Source organism: Scophthalmus maximus, chromosome 11 (genome assembly GCF_022379125.1).
Source record: "Scophthalmus maximus strain ysfricsl-2021 chromosome 11, ASM2237912v1, whole genome shotgun sequence".
Classification (NCBI taxonomy): domain Eukaryota; kingdom Metazoa; phylum Chordata; class Actinopteri; order Pleuronectiformes; family Scophthalmidae; genus Scophthalmus; species Scophthalmus maximus.
The window spans coordinates 23548268-23572601 of NC_061525.1; the positions used below are offsets into that span (position 1 = coordinate 23548268).

The following is a 24334-nucleotide window of genomic DNA, read 5'->3' on the forward strand; positions in this document are numbered from 1 at the left end:
ATCATTTCATACCTTGTGTGAGTTTGTGTGATGTTGTTTTTATGGCTCAATGTGTGTGAGGTCACGTTCCGAGCTCTGAACTTTGAACCCTGATGGTCGTGAAGTAAGATTGTCAACTGGACACAATTGCACCTGCAGCACTACTTTAATAATCTTATAATTGATATGCGTCACGAGAGCCACTTAAAAAAAGGTACATGTCTGTTTTGACTAAGAAAGAGAAGAAGTAGTTTTGCAATTTTCACCTCTTTTTATTGGCAAATCTGGCAACATCCGATTGGCCCACAAGTCGCAACTTACGGAAATACGTAATCACGCAAGTTTCAAAATAAATGTTTTAATGAAGTCAAGCATGCTTAAAAAAACAAGGAAGTACTCTTTTAACATGGCATTCGCTTTTATGTTTGTGAAATTGTCTAGTATTCTATACCAATCACATGAAATTTTTTTTTCAATGAAATGTGTATTAAAAAAAAATTGTTGACTTAATCGTGGCATAGTTTTACTCTGAAACGTCCGGCGTCTGTTTCCGGGTGAGGGGGACAGGAAAGAGGTAACGGCTGTCATTTAATGTTTTACAAACATCGCTCTTTTCCTCCCTCCATAAATACTTTTTTTCCAACTCATATCTGTAACGACAAGGAACTATTTCACACACCTGTAGAAAGTAAGACGACTCGTCGGTTCCACCGTCCTTCGCTTCTGATGCCGGGAAACTGCTAACGTATGTAGCCGTTAGCATGTTGGCTAACCGGCTAGCATGTAGGGGAGGAGGATGATTGTGCTCGTGTCTTGTTTTAAAGACTTTAACCGACACGACAACGTGTTGTTGTTTCAGTTAACTGAGCTCAGCAATTGTTATTATTAATATTCATCGCACTGCTCTGTGACGTGTCCTCGTTGAAATCGACCATGTGAAGTCAAGTTAGCTTCGTGTGTGTTGGTGCAATGTTTCGCATTAATCGAATAGTAGTCGACAACTATTTTGATAGTCGATTAATCGGTTCAAGTAGGTTTGTTTTTTTTAATTCTCTGATTTCAGCTTCTGAAATGTGAATATTTTCTGGTTTCTCTGTGACAGTGAACTGAATATCTTTGGTGTATGGACAAGACTTAACATCATGTTGGAGTATGGAGAGACACGATTGACATTTTTTAAAACTATTTTATGAACCAAACTAATCGTTTAATCGAGAAAATAATCGTTGCAGCCCCAATGTTTTTATTGATCATGAGGATTTCATAAGTTGCCCGAGTCCCCACAGTGTGTGTGTTGTCTTCTCTTGGTTATTTTTGATAATCAATTAAAATATTGATTATTTTCTTCTATAACTAACCCGATCAGTTGTTTGGTTCATAAAATGGTGAAAATTGTCGATCCTGTTTTGTCCATACACCAAATATATTCAGTTTACTGTCACAGAAGAGCAATAAACCAGAACATATTCACATTTAAGAAGCTGAAATCAGAGAATTTTGACCCGAAAAAAAGAAAAGTATTTTCCGATTCATTTACTTATCGATTACCTGTTGCAGATCTACAGACAGCCACATTGTCATTCTGCCTGTGTCGTCCCCTCAGACAGTCTGACCTGCTTATCAACCGGTGACTGACATGGCAGCTAATGGAGCGAGCTGTGAACAGCCTCAGAAACGTGCAGCGGCGCCGAGAGACAAACAGAATGGCAAGCCTGCAGGTCAGTGTCCGGTACAAACTGCACAACTCGCAGCAGTTGTTATTAATGTTCATATGCAAGCACGTGTATACCTACATCCAGGTTTCAAATTTTTTAAAATTATTATTATTTTATTTTATTTTTTTCTAATAGTCTATTATTTTTTTTTAAATTTTCTTCTATTTTAATATTTTTTTGCATATATATTTATTTATTAACATATTTACTTTAAAATGTTTCTCCTCTTGCTCTTAGTGTAAGGGTTGGGTGGGGATTAATTAAAAAAAATAATAATAATATTCATATAAAATAGAGGATAAAATATTTGACCCATTTAGTAATACAACCTGATACTGGTTTTATAGTCGTTGGGTCACATGACATGGAAGCTATTGAAAAAAATCATACAGGTCGAATGTCCAACTTAAAACTAACTTCACAGCAATGTTAAACCTTCACCTTGTGAAAAGTTCTGATTGTGATACAACTCCCACCAGTCGTTAAAAACAAAACCTCACTTTCAGTTGGTAAAGGTGCAGACAACTTGTCCTGCAGAAACCAAAGAAACCTGAACACACCATGTGATATTTGTATCATGTATTTAACTTTACCGAGTCAACAGGACGTAATAGTAGTTGACGTAGTTGCAGCTGGTGAATGTCAGGAAGACCGTCTCTGTGTTTGTGCTCCAGACTCGTCGATAAGAGAGCGGCGTCAGAGGGACAAAGAGGAGCGTCTGTCTCTGGTGTTGTGGAGGAGGCCCGTCACCGCGCTGCACTACTTCCTGCTGGAGACCCTCATCAAGCTAAAGGAGTGGACGCTCAAGTAAGTAAGAGGCCAAACAGGTTCTTCTGCTGTCGGTGCAACTCGTTATTCTACTAACAAACACTTGTCATAGACCTATTTGTCCTGTTTGTACCTGAGGGCTGAAATAGTTTGACCTAGAGCTGCAAACCAACGATTACTTTCTTTATCGATTAGTTGTTTGGTCCGTGATATGGTAGAAAATGTCGATCGTAATAGTCATAATTTACTTACTTACATTACTTGATCGATTAGTCGAATAGTTACTAATTAATTTCTTGGTTTCTTAGTCTTATCTATATATATATATATATATAACTAGTTATATATATATATATAAGTTTTATATATATAAAACTAAGTAAAGTTTTATATATATAAACTTATATATAAAACTATAGTTTTGATACAACATCATTTTTAATATCAAGCTCTGCAAAATACATTAAACAGAGATAATAAAACATAATAATTTCTTTCAGTGTTTTATATTCTGAACTTGTTTTTCTGACTTGACGTTTTGTTTTCTCCGTCTGTGTTTCAGGCTCTGGCAGCGACGAGGCGTTGTGTTTATATTTCTGGTGTTTTGTTCTCTCATCTCCATTTTGTACTCCACCGAGGGAGCTCACCAACAAGTAAGGCTGCCGTGATTCATGTTGTGTTTTGTTGTTAATGATCGATGGTGTTGCTTCACCACCAACCAACCAACCAACAACCCGTTTAAAGGTTAATGATAAGTCGCTCTTCACCGACCTTGTTGTCACGTAACCCTTGATCACACTCGTGCCAGCTGGCTGGATGTTGTGTTTACAAAATTCCTCTGCGCAGTGATTTGTCTTCGTTCAGTTTCAAGGAACCGCCGCCGCCAAGTTTCATTTCAGAATAAACTTCCTCCTCCTTAGGTTACTCGCATTTCATAAAGATGAATGAACAACAATATATGCCAGTTGGATGGCTTCTTTTAAAAGTGAGCTAAAGACCCTTTATTTTCAGACAGGCTTTCGTGTGACTTGGTAAGTACCAGGTCCATCATTTTAAGTCTGTAGGTAATATGTGTCACATTTTAATTTTTTAAATAACATTTTTGAATTTTATTTTCATTTTTACTGCTTTTACTGTGTATTTTATATTGTATTGTTTTTATTACTTATTTAATGTATCTTATTACTGTCTGTGAAAAGCGCTATATAAATTAACTTATTATATATTATATAGTGACAAATTTAAATATGTCATGATTCAGTGACTTCTGAAACCAAATGATATCGATGACAAAAAATTTGGAATGATTTTTTTTGATCATACCATGATTATATATGGAATGCTTTAGTATACCATGTAATTAGGGCTGTGCTTTACAAATATATTTATGATATATATATATATATATACACACACACACACACACACCATGTGGCAGTTGAAATAAATGACAGGGCATTATACGAAACGATAGACGTTATTCTTTGTGCCATTAATCGTGGTTTATAGCAGCATTTTTCATCATATGGACGATAGTTTGTGTTCTTGCACACGGCACTGATGTGCTCGATGTCAGTGAGCGTGTCACAGAGAAGGACTCCGACCAGCCTAGATCCAAAAAAGAAAAGGAGGTCGGAATTCTGTTGAGTGAACGATGGTCTGACATGGGCTGGAAAACTGTACATTTTCAAATTATGCATGTAGACTATAGTGAACGATATTTATCTTATGTCTCTCCTAGAAAGACATTATTATTATTGAACGACAAAATCTGTTATTACCGGTGCTTGAAAATATGATTCTGATGTTCACCATTTTCCCTTTTGTCACTGTTCTGTCTTTCCCCTGTAGTATGTCCAGTTCCTGGAGAAGAAGTTCCTGTGGTGCGCCTACTGGGTCGGCCTGGGGATCCTGTCCTCCGTGGGCCTCGGCACAGGCCTGCACACCTTCCTGCTCTACCTGGTGAGAAGCCAGGAACCACCTGGAAACATGGTGGACATGCAATGTGGGGGTTTTGAATGAATTCCCTTCAAATGTGTAAATGTGAAACTACCGTATACAAATCCTCTCAGACAGGGAGTAACATGTCAGACTGCACTGCAATAAGTTTAGATAACTGTCATGTGATTGGAACTGTCATTCAGTTGCAAACCTGTTATACTCCTATGTTTAACACTAGAGCCCGACCCATATGGATTTTTGGGGGCTTGATTATTAGAGGCTAGAACATAATTTCTGATATTGATAGAAATAAATATATGTATATAAGATTTGGCAATTGATTCCTAAGATGTAGTAACCAAACTTTTATGAGTAAAATGTAATTGAGTCTTGATATTTTACAGTTTAACCACAAACTTTATTATAAATAACAATCAATTAAAAGAAAATAGAAATACACCAAAATATGTGGAACTTGAATGAAGAAAATAAACACATTTTGTCAATGTAAAATATTAGCTAAATGTTCTGTAAAATAAAAGTTGTATTTATCGGCAATCATAAAAGCCGAAATGGATATATCTGGCTCATATCGGTCCGGCCTCAAGTTTACACAAAGTAGTGGAGCAAATATGATACATACTAAATACTAGGGGGGTCGACCGATATGGCTTTTTCCAGGCTGATACCGATTATTACTAATCTTGGAGACCGATAATCGATATTTGAAACCGATATTTTTCTGCAGTAAAAAAATGGCTTCAAAATTTAGAAAATCACAAAAAACTTTGTTGCATATGTTTATTTCACAGAACCTGTCATCATGACCTCAACACACAAAGTGCAGTGAACTGTCAGCAGCATTACTATTATTATGAAGCTGAATAAGCAAACATGGTCCAGACATTGATAAAGTCCAGAGAGTCGTGACTGCGGCTGCATCAGAGACACAGTAGCACATTTTAAAATTAAACGATCTTATCAGCAAATCAGCTTAAAAAATGACAGATACTGATAATCATAAAAATGGTGAATATCGGCGCCGATAATCCGTCGACCCCTAATAAATACAAAGTTCACGTGTGTCTGTTCCTGTAGTTGCCAGACGATGGCGTCTCGCTCCATATTCATTGTGTTTTTAAATCTTCAAACTCATTCCCTTTTTTCCCCACATCTGTCCCAAGAGCTAAATGTCATATTCCCCCCGACAGTCAGTCGCAGAATGACTGAGTGACTGAGTCACCACAATCTGTGTCATATGAGCTGGTTGTGGCTTTTTTTTTTTTTTTTTTTAAAGGAGAATTTATATTAATGAAAGAGAGGAAGAAATAGTCCACGTGATGTGGCTTCTGTTCTGTTGCACACAGGCTTAGTCAGCTTTTTCCATTCTAGTGAAGTAATGGTAGAAGATGTCATTGTGACCTTCCTGTTTTTCAGAGCTGGTGTGTAATCGCTCCATCGATGCTTCACTGCTGCCTCTTGTCGGGTGTTTGCTTAGTAGTTTCTGGTAGTTCTGTTGCATCTTTTAATCAACAACGGCGAAATAGTTGTGGTATCTAATGGCATTTATCATGCGTCCGCGTGCTCAGTTGTGTTTCTGAGGAGATCTGACCTCATTCCCTCTCATCTCTGTGTGAGCAGCATCATCATCATCATCAGCTCGCACATATGAAACAACCTGGCAACAGTTAAAACACATTTCCCTCTTTTAACTGTTGTTAATGCGGTTCATTTAAAGAGTTTTTTATTTTTAAAACAACTTCCCATTAAATGGTGAAAAATGACGATCGTCTTTCCCCAAAACCACCAAGATGATGTTTTGTTTTGTCCACACACCAAATATATTTAGTTTATTGTCACAGAGGAGCAAAGAAACCAGAAAATATTCATATTTAAGAAAGTGAAAATCAGAATTTTTCATAAAAACTACTTGAACCGATTGTCAAAATAGTCGATTACTAATCGATTTCACTCTTACAGCTGTAGTGTAAACTAATTGTTGGATTGCTGCAAAAGGTTTGCTCCAGTTGTTCACGGTCCTCCAGTTGGATCGATCGTGAGGAAGCTCACACAAGAACGTCCCTCTTGCGCCACCCAGAGGTCAAAGTGTCACAGCAGATTGCCGTGACATTAGCTGAGCTCATTCACGCCGCTCAGGGGATAATAGACTTTAAATGTACTTCCTGTTGCGTCTCATTCCCAATAATCTTGACTATTAATGTTAAGGGTCCAAAAGCAGAAAATAAAAAGTCAATAAAAAGGTTTTTGTTTCATCCAGCAATAAGGACGTTTGTACCTTCGCAGGTCCACTGGTGGATCTTTTGCAGAGTTGTCTTTTTTCCCAATTCAACTTTTTAAAATGCTAAATTTAGATGGGTATGTGATGAAAATCCAAGAAGTGTTTCTTTCACCCTGCATGTGAGGACTTCCTCTTCCTTGAGCAAACAAAGAGTCAGATGAGACAGTTACAGTTCGGTTACAAACTCTGACTCACTGCTTTGTTTTTTGGGGGGTTTCCCTCATGTTAACATCGACTTGTTGTGTCATGAACAAATGCTGTTTTGCTCTGAAGGATCCTTTGCCGTGGTGTAAATGAAGAAGCCTCCTGGTTGCTCACACTCTCAGTCAACACACACTAATCGTGCGCCGTCCGTCATCCTGTCAGTGTCGTCCTGTCTCACCTTGAGGAGGCATGAAGGAAGGTCTGTGTTGTAGTTACAGGTGTTGCTGAGGCCAGGTGGCTTGGCCTCGACCACACGTCTGCTCAGTGACTCAGCTCCTGTCTCAGTGTCCATACAGACAGAGGATTCTGTTCGCACATGAGCCGTGTGTTTAAAGGGGCAGTCAGCGATTCTAAAGTAATAACACGATTTGTAAAAAATCAGCGAATATTTCCTCACCGCCCGCTAGCCGTCGAAAAAAAATCTGCAGTAAATCAAAAACACGGACCGCACCTCACAACACTGCGAGTGCAGTTTGTAAACGCCACGCGTCGACACGTTAAGCGACATGCAACACTAATTACACCGACCATTGCTCAATTTCACCAAACTACAATGTTTGCAACATTTACAGTCACACGAAGGCACAAAATGGATTTCTTTATCTGTGTACGTCCCTGTGATTTCTTATTTTTTTCTTATTTTGTTCATGAAAGCATCCTGTCCCCTCCGTCCCCTGTCTCTGCGTCAGGGTCCTCACATAGCGTCTGTCACCTTGGCCGCGTACGAGTGCGGCGCCATTGACTTCCCTGAGCCTCCGTACCCGGACCAGATCGTCTGTCCCCAGGGCGGCGCGGTGGAGGGCAGCATCTCCCTCCTCGCCATCATGTCCAAGGTCCGCCTGGAGGCCTGCATGTGGGTGAGTAGCAGCTCGAATAGGTGGAATAGATGATTTGTAATTAATTACGCAAATTGGTGGACGTGAAATGTTCCGTGTCGTCTCGATTCCCAGGGCGCGGGCACCGCCATCGGGGAGCTGCCTCCGTACTTCATGGCCCGAGCAGCTCGTCAGTCGGGAGCCGACCCGGACGACGAGGACTACGAGGAGTTTGAGGAGATGCTGGAGCAGGCAGAGGGAGCACAGGTCAGAGCCGCACACACACTCCCTGTGTTTAGTCTTTTTACAGGTAAATAAATACAAAGAATATTTCATATTAACATCTAAGAAGAATGATACGATGGAGTTTTAGGGCCACATGCTCGTTGACTCAGACTGAAGTTCAGATTCAAAAAGTGCTCTCCTGACATTTCTCCACTAAAATAACGCGGAGACCAAATTTACGACTTGCATTACATTTTTCTTGCAATATTATGACTTTTTTTTCTTGTAATTGTACAACTTTACTGTCAAAAGATTTCGACTTTACTGTCAAAATATTTAGACTTTATTTTCATAAAATTATGACTTCACAAGAGGCAAAAAGGGAGAAAAAAATTATAAAGTTCCTCAAAATTTCACACATTTATTGTGACAGGTGGAAACTATGGAAACGCCCGGAAGCCTCACCGATCAGCGTAGTATCAGTTCCACATTAACTTCAGTTGTGCACTCTCTCTACTCTTCGTACGATATGATTTCATCCAACTCATCTTAACGAGACACAACTTGACCAATGGAGCCGCCGCCCAGTGATTGGTCCCACTGTGCCGTGTGACTTCAGCGAAGTCCCTCCCTCCTTTACACTTCCAGTAAAAATGTGTCTTGTTGGCGGGTGAGTCAGCCTGAGCTCTGCTCCCCCTTAATCATCCCTCAGGCTTTTCTCGTCCTTCTTCTTTATTCCTTTTCACCGGCCTCTCGTTTGAATGACAGACAGTTCTGTCAGGAAGTGAGGTCTCGTGACCAGAGCTTGCTGAGGTCAGATGCTGAGTCACCAGAACAGAGATCATCTGCAAAGTCTTCATCACTTATTCAGCTGAACGCGTCAAGGAAACCAGCCACACATCACATCACATGTCCACCATGATGGAGATTCATCGGTCAGAGGTTTCTCTAAACCACTGGACAAGTCAGAAGCACTTTTAATAAAAATCTCGTAGGAACGTCCCACTTAAAAAATATATATGTTGAAATACAATGCTGTAAATTTATTAACAACAGAAAACCTTTTTCTATATAGAGGCAAATGTAATAAATGTGAAAAAAAGGAGGAAGAACAGTTTTTTTGTAAACATAAAAAGTGTGAGATGCATTTAATTACTTTCTTAGAAGATTTATCAATAGAGACCGATCAAAATGGTTTTTGGGGCCGATATCGATAGTATGAGTAAAAGATTCCTGATACCGATGCATCGTGTGTGTGTGTGTGTGTGTGTGTGTGTGTGTGTGTGTGTGTGTGTGTGTGTGTGTGTGTGTGTGTGTGTGTGTGTGTGTGTGTGTGTGTGTGTGTGTGTGTGTGTGTGTGTGTGTGTGTGTGTGTGTGTGTGTGTGTGTGTGTGTGTGTGTGTGTGTGCGCGCGCGCGCGCGCGTGCGTGTTTAATCTGTCAATGATTCCTAAGATGTCGATGTCGTCAAACCTTTATGGCAGTACTCTAATTGAGGCTTGATATTTTAGTTAAACCATAAAAATTGATCATAATTAACTATAAATTAAAAAAAAAAATTATATTACAATCAAATTAGAAGAATTTGGATTCAGAAAATAAACATTTATTTGACCTAAAATGTAAAAACATAAATGCACATTTAAAGGCTCATATCGGTCGGGCTCTAAACATATCGATACCGATGTGTCTGTGAAAGGCCGAGATCTACTTATCAATTTATTAAAATAATATCTTTTCCTCTGGGACAGGCTGCTCTGATTGAGAGATGAGATACATGGAGACAAACTTCTTTCTTTATACATTGGAGGGGGAAAAAAATCTGAAACAAAAAATATGCACCACAGTTATAAGTGTTAATGTCATCAAACCTAAAAAATAAATCTGACTGCTCAGACACAACAAGTATTTTTAAAGAAAGAAAAAAGAAAAGGGGGATTATGTTCAGATATTTCTTTGCGTGTTTAAATTCTGAGTGTAACGGTTTTGAAAGCCGAGGCCTTTGAAGGTTGTTCATATGTAACTGTCTATTTAGTATTTTTGATAAAAGACAACCAGTCATATTTAGTATTGATATTGTGTTTCAGTTAATTTTTTTTTTGTTTGTTTGTTTCAGGATTTTGCCACAAGAGCAAAACTGGGCGTCCAGCACATGGTGCAGAAAGTGGGATTCTTTGGGATCTTGGCCTGTGCTTCAGTAAGTCACAATTAAATGAGTTTACGAGTGACATTTCTCACTTTGCATTTCTTCTTTTGCAGTCATTAACACCACCATGTGTTTGTTTTCAGATCCCTAATCCGCTCTTCGACCTGGCCGGGATAACCTGCGGACACTTCCTGGTTCCCTTCTGGACGTTCTTCGGAGCAACTCTGATCGGGAAAGCCATCATCAAGATGCACATACAGGTCAGAGTTTATTGGGGCAGGTGAAAAATGTTGATCGTGTTTCCCAAACCCCCAAGATGAAGTTTTGTTTTGTCCACGAATCAAAGATATTCAGTTCACTGTCACAGAGGAGCAAAGAAACAAGAAAATATTCACATTCAAGAAGCTGAAACCACCACATAAAATATGACTTCTGTGATGATTGATGTCATCACAGTTTCTCAGTCACAATGTAATAATACATGTCAAAGAAAAATGTCTGAAGAATAAAAAGTGCTTTTCAGTGACTGACTCATTTTAAACGACCTCACAACTTGTGCGAGAGATGAAAACTTTCCCGCTGACATCACGACTCTTTAATTCTTTCTTACTTTGTTCCCTTTGGGGGGGGGGGGGGATTCATCCAGACCATGAGAAAAAGAAGAGGGAAACTTTGAAGAAGTCTTTAAGTAGAGTTTGGATTCTCTTTAATGGTAGTTGTTTCAATTATGGAGGAGGTTGTTGAGTCTGCTGCACCGGTGACTAATGTAAACTGAAGAGAGAGACTGTGTCTGTGTGTGAGTCGCCGAGGGTCTTAACAAACTGAACCTTCTGATACATCTCTGGGTGGTACGGGATGGTGACCTCACCCGTCAGAGATCACCGTGGGGGGGGGGGGGGGGGGGGGGGGGGTGGACTGGACTGGACGTGAGAAAGTGGACTGGAGGGAAGGAAATTGAGCAGACGGCAAAACGAGGCTGCAGGGGGGAGCCGGTCGTTTAGTTCTTGAACCCCTCGGACATCACGTGTCACATCCTGTCTGATTTGGTCCGGGGGGCCAACGTGTGTCATGCTGTTTTAAAAGCTGATCAGTTTCAGGACCGGAGGAGAACATTGTGGTTTTACCCCCCTCAACCCCCACAAAGCCCCTCACAGCCTCAAACTGTAGCTTTCTAGCAGGTTAGATTTTTTTATTTTTTTTACTAATTTGTGCGTCTGTGGACGGTGACAAACTTGTCCCACAGCTGTGCTGCTGGAAAAATATCATATGTGGACGTATGAATCTGTCCCGCACGTGTTACTTTAAGACGTGCGTTTTTTCTTTAAAACTTTTGCTCAGATGTTCTTTCCTGCTTATTTTGAATTGAGTTGAAGTACTTTATTTTGAACATTTAAAAAAAAAGTAATATATATATGTGAATATATATTTATATAAAAAGAATCAAAAAATTAGATAAAATATGCCTGCTTTGTACATCACAGCCTCTCACAGTAAAAATATTTTTTACTTTGTTTGATTCCAACAAACTCATATGCACATACTTGACTTGAGTTATAACACCCCCTCTATGTCCATGATTTGTATATTTTGCCAGGAAGTAAATTATTTCTTGCTTTGTCCCATTTTTTTTCCCAGATCCATGACTTTCAGTGCATTTTCATGAAGCTTCTTCATTAATTTCTCTTTCCTCTACAGAAACTGTTTGTCATCATCACCTTCAGTAAGCACATCGTGGAGCAGATGGTGTCTCTGATCGGGTGAGTGTTCGTCTCTGGTTTGTAAACAGTTTACAGAAGCATTAGGACGAACTGAGTAGACGATATCCTGTATTAAGAAACGCATCGCAGCGGTATGTGTGCGTGTGTGGGGTAATGTTCTGTACTGTATTGTACTGTAGGTACTGTAATAGGATCCATCCATCTGTAGCATGACTGTTGGTCAGACGTGTGAGGTCCCGTCCGAACACGTCGATCTGACTCACTGAGTTTGAGATAAACACAATCAGAGACATTAAAAATACTTTCTATGATCTTATTTATAAGAATGAAAGGTTATAGAAAAACTGCTGCGTTTAATTAGTTAAATATATATATACACACACACATAATTGCGTATATATTTAAATATAAATATCTGTGTATGTATGTATGTATATATAGGCGTGTGTGTGTGTGTGTGTGTGTGTGTGTGTGTGTGTGTGTGTGTGTGTGTGTGTGTGTGTGTGTGTGTGTGTGTGTGTGTGTGTGTGTGTGTGTGTGTGTGTGTGTGTGTGTGTGTGTGTGTGTGTGTGTGTGTGTGTGTGTGTGCGCGTGCGTGCGTGCGTCATAGACATTCCTTCATCACTGCCTCTTGTATATGACATGAATTAATAAGATGGTCTCCGTCGTGATTGGCCCCCCGGTGAGATAATCCACGCTGCCTAATAAGGACACACACACACCCTGATTGGCTGAGTCTCCACCCAGCAGTGGTGGTTAAGGTGATGACATCATGTCGACTCACTTCCCGGTGGAGGGAGGCTGACACACACAGACGCCTATAGAGAGACCAGCAGTACAAAAGCAGAGGCTGAGGAGACGGAGGGTCAGTCTGCTGCTGCCTGATCACAGGAGCAGGTAGAGGAGGAGGACGACGACCCGACATGAGGCCCACGTGTCGGACGCGTCCCTCAGCAGTGATACTGAATCATTTGGTCGAGTTCAGGGAAAGACATCAGACTCTTTGAGGCTCTTCTAGGGATTTATTAGTCTCTGTGATGAAGGTGATTGAAGGGTAAGTGACCCGCTGTTCTTCTTCCCTTTCTCCCGTGTTTGTGTGGTGTCTGTGCATGTGATGTCAGGTCGGTGCCTCGGGTCGGACCGGCCCTCCAGAAGCCCTTCAGCCAGTACCTGGAGGCCCAGAGGACCAAGCTGCACCACGCTGGAGGAAGTGCACCAGCGGTAAGAACAAACACATTATTTTTTAGGCAAAAAAACATGTGAGCTTTATTATTAATGTTGATTTAAAGAATCTCTTAAAATCAAGATTTGTAACAGTATCTTCTGCCACGAAGCACTAGATTATTAACAAGAGTTAGGAGTTGTTTGTTTTACAAGACCAACTGATGGTCTGGATGTGTGAGGCTGGTACTGACTTTTTTTGAAAAGTCACATTAGTTTTTTGTAACATTAACAGACATTTTACAGTTTGAAAATACAGTTTTGCAGTTAAGAAACAAACTTCTTATAAACACTAATGTAATGACAACACTTTCACAAAGTAAGTAAAATGAAGTTAAACCTGAGGGAGTTTATTTCATGGTGGTTATTGTTGAGCAGAAATGCCATTTTCTTCAATCATGTACCACTGTCATGCAGATGCCAACAAGATTCACATTGTCACGGTCAGAGTTGTCGGATTACTTTGCAATGTAATCGGTTACTGATGACAAATGACATGGCAATTTTTGGTAATCAGTAACGTAATCAATGGGATTACAAAAATAATAAGATCTAATCTGAATACTTTTGAATTATTTTGGACTACTTAAAAGCATTGAAAATGTTGCAATTTATACAAAAAAATGGACGCAACCACAGAATTTTGAGTTCCACAAATTTAGTTTATATATCTCTCAAAAATTTTCAATGCAAATAAAAAGCATTTAGCGTATTCAAAATTTACAAAACTAAAAGTATTTCTTTTGACTCCTGTTACAAGACCTGTGCAAGAGGAGCGCGCACTCAAAAACCTTTCTTCCATTTTTTATGTAAATAAAAAGGAATGAATTATCATTATCATTATCTATGAATCATAAAAATTTAAAATAAAGTAACAACATTTTTAATCCATACTACATGTAATCTGATTATGTAATCCAGATTACATGTAATCCGTTACTACCCAACCCTTGGTCAGACCTGGATGTGTGTTCTCATTATAACTCTAAGCACTCACGTCCACCCCTGATTCCTCCTCCTCCTCCTCCAGGACGAGAACTGGTTGTCGTGGGTGTTTGAGAAGGTGGTGCTGCTCATGGTCTGCTACTTCGTCATTTCCATCGTCAACTCCATGGCCCAGAGCTACGTGAAGCGGCTGCAGCAGCAGAGGCACTCGGAGGAGAAGACCAAGTGACGACGACCACGACGACGAGGTAGTGGACGACACAAAGGGCAGAGCGAACATCCCAGTGGACTTTCTGTGTTTCTGCTGCTGCTGAGGAGGAGATTCCTCCTGCAGCCGCTCACAACCGAACAGCAAACCTCACCCTCATCGTCCGTTCTCAGAGAGGAAGCTCAAAAAGAAGCAAAAAGAAAATGGACGCCAGGCACTATGTGTTTGGCGTGTATGTGCTTTTGAGGATGTCATGCTACTGTCTTACTGTTTGTCCCTCTCCAGGTTTTTTGTAGTTCTTCCTTTTTCATCTCACTCTGTGTTTGTCAGTGTTTGTTTGTGTGTGCGTGCGTGCGTGCGTTTCGAGCGTTGGGTTTGCCGCCGCTCACCCTAACATCTTAAATTAACCCTTTCATCGACCTCAGAAGTAAAGCAGTAGGTCCGGTGGCCGACCCATCGGACGTTATGCCTTATGCAAAAGACGGGAAGACGGTCCCACACTTCCCCTCCGACGTAGTTCTCGACTCATAAACTCGATTGTTATATTTAATTTTTTGTAACATTAAATGTCTCGGGTGTGTCTGGATTCTGTGTTTGTACAGCGTGTTGCCAGGGTAACTGCGTCCAGACGGACGGCGTCTCGTTTCAGGGTTTTTAATTTTCCTTGTGTCGTCTTTTTGTTTCTGAAATTTGTCACTTTGTCAAAATGGGAGAAGAAGAATAAGAAAAAAGCAATATCAACTGAAAACAAGATGGCTACTGGTGGTTTTGCACACAGTGTAAATATCTTAACATCTTTTTTTCTTTTTTTTTGACAGTAGAAGATGTATTTCTATGTGGACGCGAGTCGACTTTGAACCAAAACATCATTTGTGAAAGTGACATTGTAACTTTTCGGCGACAGCAACTAACTAGTCCCATTTCGACTACTGTACATTTAGGTTGAACCTCGGATCAGATCATAAATATAAAACATGTGAATCTCACTCAGTCTGTCATTCTTTGTGTTCGTCTCCTTGGAGCGAGACCAAACCTTTCAATGTTTACGAGCGTATTATATTTATTCACCACATCAGACGAGGTCGTCTCTAAGGTAAGTGAACAGCTCGACTCTCATAACTTTATGTAAATTAAGTTATTATGTCCTTAATCGCTGCAGCTAAATTTTCCATTTTTTTCTCTTTGCCGATGCAGACTTCCTCCCAAATCCTCCCTCTGAAGAATTCTCAGATTCTCTCAGGAGTGTGAAGCGTTCCCGCGCCGTCAGCTAGCTTATCAGACTGGTGTTGGCTGTTATGTTACCATGGCAACAGCGGTCTGTAGGCTGGCTGACGCCGTGGGCCTCCCTCCGTCACCTTCAACTCATCATGGCGACTGTAGTACGAAGACCGAACCTCCAGCTGGTCCACGTGGTCACGACGACCGTCTTCTTTTATTTCATCCAAGTTTCTGGTTATACTGACGTGTAAAATGAAAGAACAATAAAATTATGAAGTGTTCCATGCCTTTGTCACTTTTATTTATGCGGTGCCCCTATTTCTGTTAACAGCTGAACAAACTTTTAAAAATGTCAAACTTTATAGTTAGACAAAAGTGAAGGAATCTGCTCAGTTTTCAGTGAGAAAATAATTTTTATTTACATCATTAAAATTAAGCATCAGCAAATGTACCAGTTTGATCATTGTGATGAGCTGCTGATGAGCGATCATCATACACGCTTGTTGAGTTTTTCCCTCTTCACTAGCTCAGCTGACTGTAGCTGGAGATGACCTGCTCCAGAGACGTGAAGCTGTCCAGGAAGTCTTCCTCCGAGATTCCGAATTTAACGTACTGGTGGATGTAAGCTCTGGAACAGAGGGCAACAACACGGACGAGGAGAATCAATAGGATGTTTCATTCAGAGACGGAACACCTGAGTTACTGTAACGGGTGAATCTTCAACCCTGAAGTGTTAACATTAAAATAGAAATGGCGACACTCACTTACACATGTAAATACACTACCTCTAAATAAATATTACCTCAAATAATGTTCATATTTAGGGTACAGTGGCCCTGAAGTGCAAATACCAACAGCAAATCAAAAAAAAACAACGGCAAAACAGAAAAACAATGGTAAAACAAACGCAAAACAAAAAAATAACGGTAAAACAGAAAACACGACAGCATAAACGTCAACCGGGGAACGCGTTGGTCTCCATCACAAGTTTCCTCTCTGATTGGACGAGAGCACTGACTGACTCTTTTACAGGAAATACTTCGTGTTGAAGCAGAAACGCTGTGCCGTTGTGTTTTCCTATTTGTCCTTGTGATTTGAACTTCAGGGCCACCGTAGTAAAGAGCCCTACTTGAGCTCACCTGGAGGCGAACATGTTCCAGGCCTTCCTCACCATGTCGTCCAGAGGCCTGAGCAGAGCCTGACTGTTGCTGACCAGCGTCGCCGATTTTTCATATTTGTTGAAAGGCACCGGGGATTTCCACAAGCTGAAGGCGTCTCGTGGCGACAGCCAGGAGGTGAACAGGGCCGGGTCCTCAAAGCCGCCTGCGGACCAACACAAACAAATTCACATTCACATCATCTTTATATGACCTGCACCATATGAAGAGTTACAATATTAAAAAACTTTCAAAAACATCGTCTACATCTCCTGCATCAGGTGGACGTATGAATTATTTCACTTTAGCCGCTTTTTAAATTAAAATCAACAGGGTTGGTTGGTGACGGATTACATGTAATCTGGATTATGTAAAAAATAAGTAATAGCAATAATCAGACCAGATCACATTTGAAAAATTTGTAATTAGATTATATTAACATTGTCAAAAATTATTCAATTACATTTTGATGATGTCTTTACAATATTGCAATTTTAAATTCTGAATGTTCTACTGTACAACAACAATATATCACTGGCACATGACTCCTCTCAGGTTGCCAGTTTTGTTAGTTTCATTTATTATGATTTATAGATAATGATAATGATAATTCCATTCCTTTTTATTTACATTTAAACGGAAGAAAGGTTTTGAGTGAGTGCTCCTCTTGCACAACAAAAATTACAAGAAGTGCTTTTTTTGTTCGTTTGGTGAATGTTCAATTCGATAAATACATTTTATATTTTATTTCCATTGAAAATGTTTTCAATGTTTGAAAAGATTTAAAGAGTAAATTTGTGTACCGGTAACTCAAATTATTTTGGTTGCGTCCATTTTTTGTAGTATGAGGTGCAATATTTTCAATGTTTGATTTTGAAGTAATCCTAAAATTTTCAGATTAGATTACATAATTTTTTGTAATCCAATGGATTCCGTTACTGATTTTAAAAATTGCCATATAATTTCTGAGCAGTAACGGATTTACATTCCAAAGTAATCTGACCCGACCCCTGAACATGAAATGATGTGAGCCTGCTCTCTGACCGGTCTCTGCGCTGTAGACGTCTTTCCCCCTCAGGATGAGCAGGTTGGCCAGAGACCTGTTAAAGATGGCCGCCGCTGCCGCTCCTCCTCCTCCTCTTCCTCCTCCTCTTCCTCCTCCCGTGAGACTCCTGCTCCGCTCGGAGGCCGCGGGCAGACGCACCTGCCAGTCGATACCTGACACAGGACGAAACAGGAAGGAGCCTCAATCACAAGTCATGTACTTGCTTCTTTATCTGTTGTCTCTGAAGCCACAAACGAAGACTTTGACCAAACACTCGCCTTCCTCCATCTTGCTGTTGGAGACGAGCATCTGCCTCAGGTGTCGGAGCGGCCCCGGCCAGCTGAACGTGCTGTAGGCGATGGAGGCGCTCGGCATCTGCGGGACGGTGCTCATGCTGAGCAGCTTGTACTCCGGGTGGCAGACCAGGGCGCTCGCCAGCTCACCTGAAAGACGGAGACATCAGGGAGCCATGAGGTGACACGAGGGTGAAGACGAGGGTGAGGTTGGACAGGAGGAGCAGAGAAGGAGGATTTTAGTCTTTCCAACGTTTACTCTCGAAAGCTGATTCGATGCCAAGACGATGAGGACGTGTGTGTGTGTGTGTGTGTGTGAGAACTTTGACCCCTGCCCAGTTTGACATGAAACAGGAAGTTGTCTAGAAGGGGGCGTATATATTGACATATGAACCCAATAATTTGTTTTCCTTAAAGGTAGAATTTCATATAAAGGGATTGTGGTAACTGTAGTCAAACTTTTTGTTTAATTTTGCCACTTTTTTGATTTATTTGTTAAAAATATTTTGTAATTACCACCAAGGACATTGTGCGATTGGTTCTGAATGTTTTTTGCCGTATTACACAAAAAATTACGGAGAGATTTGCATGAACACTTATCAAAGATAGGTCTCGTAACAGATTCTGTTTTGCCGTTGTTTTTTTGATCGGCCGTTGTTTTCTTTAATTTTTAATTTGTTGTTGTTTTTTCCGTTATGATTTGAACTTCAGGGCCACCGAGTTTTTTGAAGGTGAAACATCATATAAGTGTTTCTCGATTTTTGTCTTATTTTCTGTGAGATGATCAGCAAAAATCTTCATAATTAAACCTAACACTAGTTTTAACATAATTTTCTTCTTGATTTTGACAATCTTTCATTTTAGCGTAGCCCTTTTTTTTAGGTGACTATCAAGATTATCAAGACTTACAAAAAACATGATCCCATTGTTTTATTTTCTTAATAATTCTGATGTATGTACCAAACTGGACATTTTACAGTAGACATGTGTGTGTGCATCCCGGCCTCCCTCACCCAGAGGATTCCTGCTGTAGAGCCCGTGGGAGTCGGTGGTGAGCGCCGGCTGCAGCACGGCGCCCAGCTGATGAGCGATCACCCGGTTGACGTCGCCAAAGGAGATGTGCTTGAGGTTGAGCAGCCGAGCGCAGATCCCGTGCACCGTGTCGTTCTCGTGCACCAGGATGGCGTCGGACAGCCCGTACAGGTGAGCCAGCGTGAGCACCGAGTTGTAGTTCTGGACGATCACCTGAGAGCACAGGTAAAGGGGGGGGGAAGATTTGTTGTTTTTAAAAGCTCCAGTACGACAAGTCGACTACAGCTCGCTCCGGACGGCAGCGTCCGTACCTCCCCGGTCCCGTACGGCCAGGTGAGCTGGTTGACGATGAAGGACTTGGGGAAGGTGTCCCGGAGACACTGGGTCACGTAGGTGCCGACCCCGGAGCCCGTTCCCCCGGCGACGCTCATCATGGCCATGAGGCCGGACAGTCGATCGCAGCGCTCCACCTGTCGTCTTACCAGCTCCTCCAGCGCCGCCTCGTGACGAGGCCCGTGGACACAGAACCTGAGACACGGGAAGAAGAACGGTACCAGCTAGGTTTTATTTCCCCTCCACACGTAAAAACATTCTTCATTTTATTATTCTTCATAACCATTATTATTATTATTCATGATTTATGTATAAAGGTTCTGAATCTTAATTTTGACAATATTAGAGTTATTATCTCGTTAAAACAAGTTATGATCTCATAATAACAAGTTATTATCAGTTATAACAAGCTATTATCTCATTATAACAAGTTATTATCTGTTATTACAAGTTATTATCTGTTATAACAGGTTATTATCTCGTTATAACAAGTTATTATCTGTTATTATCTCGTTATAACAAGTTATTATCTGTTTTAACAAGTTATTATCTCGTAATCCTGAAAAAACAAAGGGTTGTTTCCTCTAATAACTTATCATATTAAGCCTATCAAGAGAACAGGAGAACCGCTCTCTGAAATAGGAAATGAACCTAAGTTAGTTTACGTAAAATGTAATACATAAATGCAATTTTTTTTTTGCATTGACTAATGATTCTGGTTATTTCACAGTGAACTTGTGGGGAAGTGTTTGTCACCCGTTGGCCCAGTTGTTTCCGGAGCCCTGCTTCTGGCTGAAGTGGGCGTCGTCTCCGTACGTCCACCTGCCGGAGTTCGCCGCCTTGTTCATACTGTGCTTGATCACTTTGGGCTCCATGTCGATCAGCACCGCCCGGGCCACCAGGTCTGATCAACACACAACAGAATATTGAAGAAAAAAAAGATTTTCATTAATCTCTCTTTTCATTTCTCTATTATTTATAACCTATCAATTATCAAAAGTGTGCCAATTGAAACTGCCCAGTGATTAATCGACACGAGACATAGAGTAGAAATTATAGATTTATTTATATACTCCAGCCTTAGTTACTAAAGTGACTTTTTACAGATGACTGTTTTTGCATTAAAAAAACAAATGAGTATTTTATTAAACATGATAGTCGTGTAATGTTAAAAAAATCCAACATGTCACGGCACCAGATTCTCCAGTGCACTGATAGGCTTGTGATCATTTAGAATAATTTCTTATAATTTGTAATAACTTATAACTTATCACAGCGTGAAGTGAAGGGTCACTTTGTGAGGGTTGGTTGGTTTTCTGATTCATAAAGAACATATTACAACATAAAAGTATGCAGATCTAGATATTTTATTATATGTTCTTGCACATTAAAAAAAAGGGACATTCACATGATGAATTCTCTTGTATTGAATTTTTGTGTTGGATATTATTTTTTGCTATTTACTTTAATTCCTGTTTGATTATTCATATTATCTATATTTATTATATACCAGAATTGAATCTGTGAGTGTATATGATTTTGATATTTAAGGTTGTTATTTTTATATACATATTTAGTTTTCAATCTCATGATTATATATCTATGTTATCCAATGTCCAAATGTCTTAATAATTAAAAATCCACCTTAATATTATTTTTGGGGGGTCATTTATCTGCACCAAATACTTTTACTATTTTTTACAGTGTATTATTAATGCGCTGGTGAGCACTTCCTGCGCAGTACTGATGGACTCCCACTTTATTATAATCCAGATATTTAACAATATTAACAATTATTTTTTTACAAACAAATTTTAGCCTGGAACAGAAACACACTGTACAGTACAGTAAAGTACAATTTTAGTACAGTCCAGTACAGATCAGTCCAGTTCAGTCCAGTAGAGTACAGTTCAGTCCAGTACAGTTCAGTACAGTTCAGTCCAGTACAGTCCAGTACACTTCAGTCCAGTACAGTCCAGTCCAGTTCAGTCCAGTACAGTCCAGTACAGTCCAGTCCAGTTCAATTCAGTCCAGTCCAGTACAGTTCAGTCCAGTACAGTACAGTACAGTCCAGTCGTTCCAGTCCAGTCCAGTACAGTACAGTTCAATCCAGTACAGTTCAGTACAGTCCAGTTCAGTACAGTTCAGTACAGTCCAGTCCAGTCCAGTTCAGTCCAGTCCAGTCCAGTACAGTTCAGTCCAGTACAGTTCAGTACAGTCCAGTACAGTACAGTTCAGTACAGTTCAGTCCAGTACAGTTCAGTCCAGTCCAGTACAGTTCAGTTCAGTTCAGTTCAGTCCAGTCCAGTACAGTTCAGTCCAGTACAGTTCAGTACAGTCCAGTACAGTACAGTTCAGTACAGTTCAGTCCAGTTCAGTCCAGTCCAGTACAGTTCAGTTCAGTACAGTTCAGTACAGTCCAGTACAGTCCAGTCCAGTACAGTTCAGTCCAGTACAGTCCAGTACAGTTCAGTCCAGTACAGTTCAGTCCAGTACAGTTTAGTACAGTACAGTTCAGTCCAGTACAGTCCAGTCCAGTACAGTCCAGTACAGTTCAGTCCAGTACAGTACAGTTCAGTAGAGTTCAGTCCAGTACAGTTCAGTCCAGTACAGTGCAGTTCAGTCCAGTACAGTACAGTTCAGTACATTCCAGTCCAGTAGAGTTCAGTCCAGTACAGTTCAGTCCAGTACAGTCCAGTCCAGTACAGTTCAGTCCAGGACAGTTCAGTCCAGTACAGTACAGTTCAGTCCAGTACAGTTCAGTATAGTCCAGTACAGTCCAGTACAGTTCAGTATAGTACAGTACAGTTCAGTCCAGTACAGTACAGTTCAGTATAGTCCAGTACAGTCCAGTACAGTTCAGTCCAGTACAGTACAGTCCAGTACAGTTCAGTATAGTACAGTACAGTACAGTCCAGTACAGTACAGTTCGGTATAGTCCAGTCCAGTACAGTTCAGTCCAGTACAGTTCAGTCCAGTACAGTACAGTTCAGTATAGTACAGTACAGTACAGTTCAGTACAGTCCAGTACAGTTCAGTACAGTCCAGTCCAGTTCAGTCCAGTCCAGTACAGTCCAGTCCAGTACAGTCCAGTCCAGTACAGTCCAGTCCAGTACAGTCCAGTACAGTTCAGTTCAGTCCAGTACAGTCCAGTCCAGTACAGTTCAGTACAGTACAGTTCAGTATAGTCCAGTACAGTACAGTTCAGTCCAGTACAGTTCAGTCCAGTACAGTCCAGTCCAGTTCAGTCCAGTACAGTACAGTCCAGTACAGTCCAGTACAGTTCAGTCCAGTCCAGTACAGTCCAGTCCAGTCCAGTTCAGTCCAGTACAGTCCAGTCCAGTACAGTACAGTTCAGTCCAGTCCAGTACAGTCCAGTCGAGTCCAGTTCAGTCCAGTACAGTCCAGTTCAGTACAGTCCAGTCCAGTACAGTACAGTTCAGTCCAGTTCAGTCCAGTACAGTCCAGTACAGTTCAGTCCAGTTCAGTCCAGTCCAGTCCAGTCCAGTCCAGTTCAGTCCAGTACAGTCCAGTCCAGTACAGTTCAGTCCAGTACAGTTCAGTCCAGTACAGTACAGTTCAGTCCAGTACAGTTCAGTCCAGTCCAGTACAGTCCAGTCCAGTCCAGTTCAGTACAGTACAGTACAGTTCAGTCCAGTACAGTTCAGTCCAGTACAGTCCAGTCCAGTACAGTACAGTACAGTTCAGTACAGTCCAGTACAGTTCAGTACAGTCCAGTACAATCCAGTTCAGTCTAGTCCAGTCCAGTACAGTACAGTCCAGTACAGTCCAGTACAGTCCAGTCCAGTCCAGTACAGTTCAGTCCAGTACAGTCCAGTCCAGTCCAGTACAGTACAGTCCAGTCCAGTCCAGTACCTCACCTCCACGCTCGGTCTGGTGGAAGAAGCGCTCCCGGCTGACGCTGCAGTAACTTCTCCTCTGTCCGTCATGAGCGTCACCGCAGACGACGTCGAACAGCTCGTGACCCACCTGGTTACCGCACTGACCGAGCTGCACCGTCACCACCGACATGTCCCCGCCCCCGGGAGGGAGAGCGGACACGGTTCTCCGGTCAGAGGCGGGCAGCAGGCGCCGCTACGCTCGCACCGGCAGCGACATCTTTCATGTCGGCGCCTTGTTGTGTTTAGAACCAGTGACGTACTGCCGCCACCGGCAGACAGACCGGAACTTCCGGTCGTCACTGTCAACGTGACCGTCAAAATAAAATGCCTTATTCATACGTCGTCAGAACCTTCAGAATAAAAACGCATATTCATACGACTTTAATTCCTGATGTTCGATAGTTCGATTCTCTATCTTATCTATATTTATTGACCAGAACTGTTCAGTTATTCTATATTTCCTTCTTGGTTCCTGTGATTGTTATGAGTGTATGTCATTTTGATATTTAAGGTTGCTTTTTATATACATATTTAGTTTTCAATCTCAAGATTATATATATATATAAATGTCCAAATGTCTTGGTAAAAAAAGATTCAGCTCATTTATCTGCAATATAAAACGCATCTTCATATGTCGTGAGAACTTTCAAAAATAAAACGCATATTCATACGTCGTGAATAATTGACATTTTAAGGGTTTTATTAAAAAAATGGCATAGACATAAAACACTTATTTGGTTATAAGAAGTTATTATTGTCGAGTTATTATTGATATATTCGGTATTTGTCAACTATTATAAGTTTCTTTTATTCAGAGGTTACAATGGTTTTTAGTGGGGTGAATGATTGGATACTTTCCTTTGGATGCATATTCAAATTTTGTTGTATATCCCCTCTGTTCTAGGCAGTGTCATGTAGTCAGTTATCAGACTTTTTTTCAGCAAAAAAAATGGTAACATCATCATATATATATAAATATTTCCTAGTTTTGGTTGCCGGTCCTATTTAAGAAAAAAACTGTTTGAATATTTTTGGGGTTAAAAGAATAATGGTCCTGTTCCCTACTGTTTTCTGTTATTACACATTTAACTAGATGGTGAAGAATATTATTGTCATATGTATTGATAATGATAATAATTGTTTGTAGCAGATTTACTGTACTAATCTGATG

General features: G+C 40.7%; 2 protein-coding genes across 8 annotated transcripts; one reads left to right on the top strand and one right to left on the bottom strand.

Annotated features, from left to right (window-relative positions):
* The first annotated feature begins 515 nt into the window (after nt 1-515).
* On the top strand, nt 516-15169 carry vmp1 (vacuole membrane protein 1). Of its 4 annotated transcripts, none has more exons than XM_035621730.1 (12): nt 516-553; nt 1583-1697; nt 2369-2501; nt 3025-3115; nt 4314-4424; nt 7596-7763; nt 7857-7988; nt 10062-10142; nt 10235-10351; nt 11787-11848; nt 12931-13030; nt 14061-15169. In XM_035621730.1, the coding sequence occupies exons 2-12, from the start codon at nt 1616-1618 to the stop codon at nt 14202-14204; spliced, it is 1221 nt and encodes a 406-aa protein (XP_035477623.1). In that variant the 5' UTR covers nt 516-553; nt 1583-1615; the 3' UTR covers nt 14205-15169. The 4 variants fall into 4 exon arrangements, with proteins under 4 accessions (XP_035477623.1, XP_035477624.1, XP_035477625.1 ...); XM_035621731.1 differs by having other exon boundaries at nt 536-667; XM_035621732.1 differs by lacking the exon at nt 516-553 and adding an exon at nt 572-724.
* A 52-nt stretch (nt 15170-15221) lies between these two features.
* tubd1 (tubulin, delta 1) lies at nt 15222-23445 on the bottom strand. Of its 4 annotated transcripts, XR_004788127.2 has the most exons (9): nt 23143-23445; nt 20018-20165; nt 19240-19456; nt 18910-19141; nt 17882-18046; nt 17603-17776; nt 16541-16724; nt 15854-16029; nt 15222-15641 (listed from the first exon to the last, which is right to left on the bottom strand). XR_004788127.2 is itself a non-coding variant. In XM_035621728.2 (8 exons), the coding sequence occupies exons 1-8, from the start codon at nt 23291-23293 to the stop codon at nt 16006-16008; spliced, it is 1263 nt and encodes a 420-aa protein (XP_035477621.2). In that variant the 5' UTR covers nt 23294-23445; the 3' UTR covers nt 15795-16005. The 4 variants fall into 4 exon arrangements, 3 of the variants coding, with proteins under 3 accessions (XP_035477621.2, XP_035477620.2, XP_035477622.2); XM_035621728.2 differs by lacking the exon at nt 15222-15641 and having other exon boundaries at nt 15795-16029; nt 16573-16724; XM_035621727.2 differs by lacking the exon at nt 15222-15641 and having other exon boundaries at nt 15795-16029.
* Nucleotides 23446-24334: the final 889 nt, after the last annotated feature.